The sequence below is a fragment of the Sitophilus oryzae genome, unplaced genomic scaffold (genome assembly GCF_002938485.1).
Source record: "Sitophilus oryzae breed Bouriz unplaced genomic scaffold, Soryzae_2.0 scaffold_2006_pilon_pilon, whole genome shotgun sequence".
Taxonomy (NCBI): Eukaryota; Metazoa; Arthropoda; class Insecta; order Coleoptera; family Curculionidae; genus Sitophilus; species Sitophilus oryzae.
In genome coordinates this window covers 37,527-47,560 of record NW_022146732.1, presented here as the reverse complement: position 1 = coordinate 47,560, position 10,034 = coordinate 37,527, and the positions used below count along the sequence as shown (strand labels likewise).

At 32.5% G+C, this 10,034-nt stretch overlaps 1 protein-coding gene across 1 annotated transcript; it reads right to left on the bottom strand.

Moving 5' to 3' along the window:
* Window positions 1-3,965: 3,965 nt before the first annotated feature.
* Window positions 3,966-9,254, bottom strand: LOC115883966. The gene has a single exon (XM_030902386.1). The coding sequence runs from the start codon at window positions 9,252-9,254 to the stop codon at window positions 3,966-3,968; it is 5,289 nt and encodes a 1,762-aa protein (XP_030758246.1).
* Between the last annotated feature and the right edge of the window lie 780 nt (window positions 9,255-10,034).

The window sequence follows — 10,034 nt, the reverse complement described above, 5'->3', positions numbered from 1 at the left end:
CCACATACAACACGGAGTATTGTAGCTAAACGATTAGATTTTTACAAATTGTAAGTTTTGGGTTCGTTGAAGGACTATTAGAGCTATAATTTAAAAATATTTTTACAAGATACACAGTGTCCCAAATAAATAAAAAATATCAAAGTTGTAGTTTTTTAAATGGAACATTCTGTATATTATTACATTTTTAGTTTAGTTAGGTAAATTTGATAAAGGTTTATTACACTTAAACCTTACCGTTTTTGAAATATTTTCAATTTTGTGAAATTGCAGTCAACATTTTAAGGCTTCATTTCTCCAAGGGTATCAAAGTTTTTAATACTAAATATTTACTGAAGTTTATTTATTGATCAGTTATTGTGTTGCAATAATAAAAATTATACTACCTTATACAGAGTATCTAAAATTTTATTTTAAATAATTACTAGCTTTAAACGGCAATAACTTGTTTAATTTAAATAGAACACCCTGTATATTTTATGAGAATCAGATGCACAATTTAATTGTCTATCAAATTGGTTTATATCATTTTTACCTATCTCTTCAAGTTTCCGTAGAAAATGCATTTTCTTGTAATTTAAAACTCATTTATCTATATATCCGTGGAATACTGACATTTTAGATTATTTTTACAGATGTACCAAATTTTTAAAGAGTACAGATACTAATATTGTCGATATAGTTTGTTTATTTCATTAAAAAATAAAAAAACTGTTTAAATATTTGTTAAAGAGGACCAATTAATATGATTCCAGTATTCAAACTACATTAATTATTGACTGTTTGGGTTGATTAATAATAATTGCTCCAAATACTAAAAAACTTAATTTTGTATGTGTATTAGACGGTGTAGTAAAAAGTAACACCTTAAAAATGTTATTTAATTTTTTGACAAATGCCTATTTATAACAACAGAGACATTTATTTTCATAACTTATTATTATATTGATTTCTGATTCAAATCCACATTTATTTAGAATAATTTATAGAACATAATTAAGTATGTAATTAATTAGTATTTGGACGGAAATAATGGTGGTATATTTAATTAATGGTATATTTTTTATAAAGTATATAATATAAGTATATAAGTATATTTTTTAAAGATTTAAATAGTTTTCTTTTTGCATACAAATGGGCTAGTAATATTATCATTTTGCTAAAAACGATAATATTACTAGCCTGTACATTTTGTACATTTGTTGCTTTAAAAACAATCTGAAATGTCAATATTCCATGGGTATATTGATAAATGAGGTCTAAATTATAAGAAAATGCATTTTCTACAAAAACTTGAAGGGATAGGTAAAAAGTGGTATAATACAATTTGATAGACAATTAAATTGTGCATCTGATTCTCCTAAAATATACAGGGCGGTCCATTTAAATTAAACAAGTTATTGCCGTTTAAAGCTAGAAATAATTTAAAATAAATTTTTAGACACTCTGTATGAGGTAGTATTATTTTTATTTTTGCAACACAAAAATTGATCAATAAATAGACTTCAGTAAATATTTAGTATTAAAAACTGTGGTACCCTCGGAGAAATGAAGCCTTAAAATTTTTACTGCAATTTCACAAAATTGAAAATATTTCAAAAACGGTAAGGTTTAAGTGTAATAAACCTTATTCAAGTTTACCTTTATTTTAATCGTAGAAACTAAAAATGTAATAATATACAGGGTATTCCATTTAAAAAGATACAACTTTGATATTTTTTATTATTTGGGACACTCTGTATCTTGTAAAAATATTTTTAAATTGTAGCTCTAGTAGTCCTTCAACGAACCCAAAACTTACAATTTGTAAAAATCTAATCATTTAGCTACAATACTCCGTGTCGTATGTGGTGAACAACCCTGTATACTTTAGTTTTTTAATACAATATTTATTTAAAACAAATCTTTATGAAAATATGTCTTCTTTAATAATCTTAGATACCATTTTTGTTCCTTGATTTACTGTAGGTTGTTATAAATACCAGTGTAAAATATTAACAATATTAAAACAACTAGAGCAGACAGTATAATTTTCAGTATTCCTTATTAGCTGCTAATATTTTTTTTATAGATTTGTATTTAAAATAAGTTTTATCAGAAATTATATTTGACCCAACTTCCTTTTCTAACTTTTGCGTGCTCTAAAATAATTTCTACAACGTTTCCACTAGTTGCTGTAGACCTTAATTTTAAAAAGTTTGTATCAGCTGCAGCAAAAACTTTAGCTATACAATTTTCCAGAATCAGATAATACTATTTCAGAAAGTTTGTTTAATGTTACAAGTTGGACGTGAAGTATGGATAAAAAAATTATTGAATTCATACACATAGCCAGCTGTAATTATGTAAGGAGTATTTCTTACACTTATTTATTATTCATCGAGATTTAACTAGCGGACAAAAGAATATTGGAATAATTAAATTAGACGATCCTTTATTTTTTAAGCAGCTAATAACTAAAAAATATATTTTTCTACGATCGTGCAAAAAGTACCTATTTTTTACACTATCTACTGTATTAAAAGTCATTTTTTTTTACACTAGTAACTTATTTTTTGCACCAGTGCAAAAACATTTTGCATTATTAATGACGACTTTAACTAAAAAGAAAAAATTTATAAATTTTTGAAAAAAATTGTCAAATCGTGGAAGATAAACCAGGTACCAGTACCAGTACTGGAGACCTCGCAACAACATTCCCGAAAAGAATTTTAAGTGAGGAACAAGAACCCAAGGCCTCCACAAGTTTATCCATCAATTACCTTAGTGAATTTTTCAAACTGCACCATTAAAATTGAAATGAACTCAAAGAATGTTATTAAAAGAATATAAGTGTCATTGTAAAGTGATACTATTATTCTGTGTATTACCGTAAAAACATTTCATAAACATTTAAATAAGAATTTCAATTCGATCGTAGAAAAGATGTTGTGTGCAGCAGTGCAAAAAGCATATTTGTTGCACTCAGCAAGATTGCAGCTCTCGACTTTGTCTTTAGCTGCAAAAATCATGCGTGGATTGCGTGGTGCAACAAATATGTTCTTTTTGCACTAATTACACAAATAACTATTTAGAGAGAGTACGAAAGAGTAAGATATTTTGTATTCTTATAAACTTCTCAAAATAATATATTAACTTATGTTCAAGAAAGTCCTCTGGATATTTTGCCACTAGCACTGTAAGAAAATCTATAAAATAAAATAGTTATTTTTTGAAAACACCGCTGTTCCAACGAAGACCAACTTTTCAGTGGTATTTTCCTAACAAAAGAAATTTATTACAGTTGAGGGTTGGATGTTACAACAGCAAAATAAAACACGAATTTACCACAATATACTAAAACACTTTAATTTTGCACTGGACGCGCGTTTCGCTAACCATGTTAGTATCATCAGCGGATGAATGAAACAAAACAAATATTAACAAATTGAGTGTTTATATAGGAGCACAGTTTGCATCGAGTAGGCGTGGCAAAATTAGCCAGACTAAACTAATCGAGCCTAACTATTAATTACCAAAACTAGGAACAGAAAACTGGAAGAAATTGAACCACTGTTCATACTATCTTTAAAATTATTAATATTTACGCTCTCAGGTGCATCTAATTGCCTGTAATTTGAGACTGGTTTAATTTTAAGTTATTAATATCTGTTAGCGCCTTCGATAGCTCTGGTTCCGAGTGTTACTTGCCCTTACTAGCGGCGGCTAGGTTGAATAACATTGTCACATTAAATTTTCAATTACTGTATTGAAAGAAAATTATAAAAATGGAAACGTGATTGTGTAATTATAATAATTGCAATGTCTTATTTCAGTCTGTCTTCTTCTTCTGTCAACCGGCACAGGGTCACCCGCGTTGCCACTTCCTCGCGCGGTTGCCACTTCTTATATATGATTATGTCATATCCTTAACATAAACCGCCCGCCTTGAAAGTCTCCGCTTTCAACAGTTAACGGCTACATGGTTAGTCTAATGGTAACACACAAACTTGCGATAAAGCTCGTCGAAGCTGCCCATTTGCGGTCTTTATGTCTACAACGCGCACCACTCCATCGCTGCCTGGATGTAGCTTCGTGACCCGACCCAACTTCCATGACATCGGAGGTGAATTGATGTCCTTTATTAGAACCAGTTTTCCAACGTTAATGATACTGCTGCCATGCCGTTTCCATTTCGTTCGTACTTGCAACTCTGGCAAATATTCCCTTTGCCAACGCCGCCAAAATTCTTGACTGATAGCTTGAAGTCGACGAAACTTGTCGAGACGATTTACTTGGCACTGCGTCACATCAGGATATGGAATAGCGGTGATAGGTCGTCCAATTAAAAAATGACCAGGTGACAAGGCTTGCAGATCATTGGGATCACAGGAGAGAGGGGTAAGAGGACGAGAATTTAGGATGCCTTCAATGCGTGCTAAAATAGTCGAAAATTCTTCGAAAGTTACGGAAAATGGTCCGATACAATGTTTTAAATGAAATTTTGCGCGCTTAATATTCGCTTCCCAAATGCCCCCGAAGTTAGGTGATCTAGGCGGAATAAAATTCCATTTTATTCGTTCGCGTGTAGCATAATTTGAAATTTCCTTTTCATTATTAACCAAGAATTCATAGAGTTTTCTAAGTTCAGTATTTGCCCGTATAAAAATTTTTCCATTGTCGGAAAAAATATTATCAGGTTTTCCACGTCGATTAATGAAACGATCAAACGTTGCTAGAAATACTTTTGTTGTAAGTTCTGATACAGCTTCTAAATGTACTGCCTTTGTGCTCATACAGATGAATAGACATAAGTATGCTTTTACTATTTTAGCACCGCGTGTCGATCTATCCTTTAATAAAAAGGGACCACCGTAATCCACTCCCACATTAGCAAAAGGAAAAGCAACAGTTATACGTTCTCTTGGAAGGTTTCCCATTAAATAGTCGGAAGATCTAGGGTTCACTTTGAAACAACGTATACAACGCCGTATAACTCGTTTACACGCGTTTCTACCAGACAGTACCCAATAAACTTGTCTAACCGAAAACAATGTTGCTTGCACGCCTGAATGCATTAATTTAATATGTTCGCGTAATATCAAAAGATCTGTAAACCTGTGAGAAGACGGAATAATGATCTGGTGTTGTATATTAAAAGGATATTTAGAATTGGCTAAACGACCACCTACTCTTATTAAATTTTCATACATAAACGGGTTAAGTGATAACAGTTTGGAATTACTAGCAAGAGACCTACCATTACTCAAACTCGCATATTCTTCAGGAAAACACTCTATTTGTACGCTCCTAACAATACGAGTCAGCGCACCTTCCAAATCTACGGGCGATAATTCATCCGTCCGCCTACTGTTGGGCGACCCTCTCGCATTATCCAAAAATCGCATCACATAGGCTAATACGCGGATACACCTTTCCAAACTTGAACACCTCTCCAATAATTCCGAAACAATACTAGAAACACAGAAACGTTTTGACACAGAAATACCACACAATAACTTTCGCTCTGGAATGTCCTTAAAAACTTGTAGTTCATTTTCCATAATATCGCGATTGAAACATAACCAGTCTGGTCCGTGCCACCATAATTTTGAGTGACATAACCTTTGAGGTGTCTCACCTCTCGAAAGCATATCTGCGGGATTATCTTCACTCTTTACGTGTCTCCACTCGTCTGGTCTTGAAAGGGTTTGAATTTCCCCCACACGATTACCTACAAAGGTTTTCCATTCACTGGGACATCCTCGAATCCAACATAATACGATCATAGAATCTGACCAGTAAAATTTTCTTGTAAAATTTACCTTGAGCGATTCACATACATTTTTCATTAAATGTGCCAGCAACACTGCACCACACAGTTCCAATCTTGGCAAATTTACTTGTTTTATTGGCGCTACTCGTGATTTGCTGCATATCAAGTTTGAACTGGAAAAACTATTTGTGGTACATTTAATGTAAATACATGCACCGTATGCCTTTATGGATGAATCACAAAATCCATGTATTTCAAGACTAATATAGTTTGAAAGAAATACGTGTCTTTCAACTTCAATATTATTAATAAATTCTAAATTTTCCTGAAAGCTCAACCACTCTTGTAAAATATTCTCCGGTAGTTCGTCGTCCCAATCGATCTTTTCCTTCCACATTTCTTGCATTAAGATCTTTGCTACTATGATTACTGGTTGTAACAGTCCAAGTGGATCGTATATTTGACTGATTATAGACAGAGTTGACCGTTTCGTGATTTTAAAAATATTTATTTTACCAACCGTGTACTTGATTGTGTCATTATTAGAATTCCAATAAATGCCTAGGGTTTTATTAGACTCATCTTCACCTATATTTAGAATACCAGCTTCTAAGGATTCTTCTACTTGAAATTTATTTAGTAAATTTAAATCATTACACAGCCATTTTCGTAAATCAAAACCTGCACTAGATAAAATCTTGGATATGTCCTTTTGAATCTGCAAAATGTTGTCTTCGGTATCAGAGCCTGTAATAAGATCGTCCACGTACATGTCATTCTCCAAAATATTTGCAACTTGTGGATGTAATTTACGATTATCATACGCAACTTGTAATATACACCGTATCGCTAAAAATGGAGCACAAGCCATACCATAAACTACGCGATTAATTTTATAACATTTTATTGGATCACTAGGATTAACGCGAAAAAATAGTTTTTGATATTCTTGGGTTTCAGCGGATACGAGTATTTGCCTAAACATTTTAGATATATCAGCCGTAATAATAAATTTATGCATTCTAAATCTTAAAAGTATACCAAACAAATCACTTTGTAAAGCGGGACCACTGTACTGTACATCATTCAAAGAAATACCCGTACTTGTTTTTTCGGACGCGTTAAAAACAACTCTACATTTAGTTGTTAAAGAACTTTCCCGAACAACTGCGTGATGACTAAGATAATAACTACTTGCGGAATCTTCAGGCTCTGTATCTTCGATTTCTTCCATATGATTTAAAATTTCAAAATCTTGCATAAAATTTACGTATTCCTGTTTCAAGTTTTCATTTTTTAAAAATCTACGTTCTAATGCAAGAAACCGAGATAAGGCTATTTCACGTGAATCACCAAGCAATTTTAAATTATCCTTGAACGGTATTTTCACTATAAATCTATTTGTATCAGGATCGCGTGTCGTCGTTTGTTTATAATATTTTTCACATATTTTATCTGATTCTGAAAACTGAACTTTGTTTTTTGGCAACTCCTCTATATTCCAAAATTTCTCAATTTGTTGCTCTAAACCACGGTTATCTACACTGATGGTTAAAAAGCACTTTGAACTAGAGATAGGCTTGTTAGCTGATAACTCGCCACCAATTATCCAACCGAATTCAGAGTTCTGCATTACAGGAAGATTTTCTCCTAACTCGATCTTTTCGGGCCATAAAGATTTCCAAAACGCTCCGGTACCTATTAATAGATCAATTCCTTGTGAAATATTAAAATTAGGATCAGCAAACTCTACCTCTTTTAGATCATTCGTTAAATTTAAAATATCTTTATGAAATGACGTGCTTGGAATTTTACTAGTAATTTTTTGAAGGACCATACATTCTAGATTAATTGAAAACTCTGTAAGTCGAGATTTTACAGATATTTCTACAAATCGGCTTACACTTGTAGTCGCTGTTCCTACGCCTTCTACCACGTGATTCACTCTAGTAGGCGTTAAATTCAATTTTTCGCATAACTGTTCCGTAATAAAATTACCCTGAGAACCATTATCTAACATCGCTCTACATTTTTCACGACGTTTTCCGACCTGTACATATACTAGCGCGGTAGTCAGAAGACCTTCCTTAATTTTACACGAGCCGGCAACCTCGCTTAGTGCGTGACCGCTAACCGATGTCCCAGGCATCCCCGAAAATGCTGAATCTGCAGAGACGCGCGATGTGCTCCCTCCGGTCCCCTCTAATATCCTTGGCGCCCCGCCCGCCGTGTGCGAACTGGGACTATTCGTCGTTTCAAAGTGTAATAAACTATTATGTTGACTATTGCATTTTGGGCATCTTTTCCTTTGACAATGCGGAGTAGAATGTGATTTTAAAAGACAATTAGCACAAAGTTTCAAACGTTTTACTGTAGATCGACGTTCTTCAATAGACAAGTTTAAAAATAATTCACAAGAATAAATGGGGTGATTTTTATTACAATAAAAACAATTTATACTTTTATTACCATGCGATTCAGCATGAATAACATAACTTTTACTAGAACTTGGGGGTTTTCTAACAAATTTGTTAACTATTTCCGTGGATTGTAATTTTTCTAGCATATCACATCTAGATTTTAAAAACATATTCATGTCTACCATCGTAGGAATATCTTTAGAAACTTGCGTTGTTTGAGATTTATAAGCCTCCCATGCACAAACAGTTTTTGAATCAAATTTTGATGTTAAAAGAAAAATTAATAACCTATCCCAAGATTCTGTTTTTTCGCCTAAGGACTTTAAAGACCTTACGTGCATATTATACGTGTCTAAAATACTTCTCAATTCAACATGATCTTCTCTAGTAATTTTAGGATAATCAAACAAAATCTTAAGATGATTATGTATAATTAAATCTTTATTTTCATAGCGATCAACTAGTAACTGCCAGGCTATATCATAGTTACTTTCTTCAAGTGCAATACTTTCAATTAGCTTAAAAACCTCTTTACCTAGAGCACCTCGCAAATACATAAATTTCTGTAATTTTGATAAACATTTATTTCTCTCTACTAGAGCTAAAAATGAATCTCTAAAATCTAGCCACCCTGTATATTTGCCATCAAATTCTGGTAACTTAATAACTGGCAATTTAACCATAGAATTGTCAAATAAATCAGCATTACGTGGAACTTGATTTATTAAACTTTGCGAGTTGTCAATAGAAACCTTATTACCTTGAAAAATATCAATAAAATTCGTAACTTCACTTAAAATATTAAAATAGCTATTTTCAAACTCTTCTCTACTTAAATTATCTACGTCGCTAGGTAATTCAGTATCCGTAGTCGACTCTATATTACTTTGAACTTCATCAAACTCATCATAGAGTACTTCAATCTTTTTAAATCTACTTGATAAATTATTTATTTCAAGCTCTGTCACTTCGTTAACACGTAATTGTTCAAAATAATTTCTAAAACGCGTAATTTTACCTTTAATCGCAGTACGTTTCTTTTTATACTCCATTAGTGAAGTTTCGTTAGTTTCGCTCATCTTTACTGGTTAAAATTTGTGAATAAACGACAATAAAAACTAGAAAACATGAACAAACTTACGATTTCTGGAATTTTCAACTATTTCACACGACAATGAAAACTGGAAAAGTGGATAAGTGGATTACTGGAATACTGCACTTACTACTTGTGTTACTTGTTAAACTTTGACTTGAAACTTGACTTCAATCGAGACTGACTTGAGAATCTTCAACCCATCCGATCGGGCTCGTAGGACCAAAAATGTTAGCGCCTTCGATAGCTCTGGTTCCGAGTGTTACTTGCCCTTACTAGCGGCGGCTAGGTTGAATAACATTGTCACATTAAATTTTCAATTACTGTATTGAAAGAAAATTATAAAAATGGAAACGTGATTGTGTAATTATAATAATTGCAATGTCTTATTTCAGTCTGTCTTCTTCTTCTGTCAACCGGCACAGGGTCACCCGCGTTGCCACTTCCTCGCGCGGTTGCCACTTCTTATATATGATTATGTCATATCCTTAACAATATCTATACAATGTCCTTTATCAAAAATATGTTGGGCAACGCAAGATTTATCCGGTCTACCATATCTTATCTGAGCCATATGTTCTTTAAATCTAGTTAATATTGATCTTCTACTTTGCCCAACGTATTTATGATTACAATCTTTACATGAAATTTCATAAATACCCGACCTTTACAGTGGATGTATTTTATCTTCAGGATTACCTAATAATTGTTGTAGTTTATTGTTAGTACTACACAGAAATTTATAATTGACATCTTAAAAAATATG

Coding starts and splice junctions, on each gene's coding strand:
- LOC115883966 (XM_030902386.1), bottom strand. CDS start 9,254: ATGAGCGAAACTAACGAAACTTCACTAATGGAGTATAAAAAGAAACGT.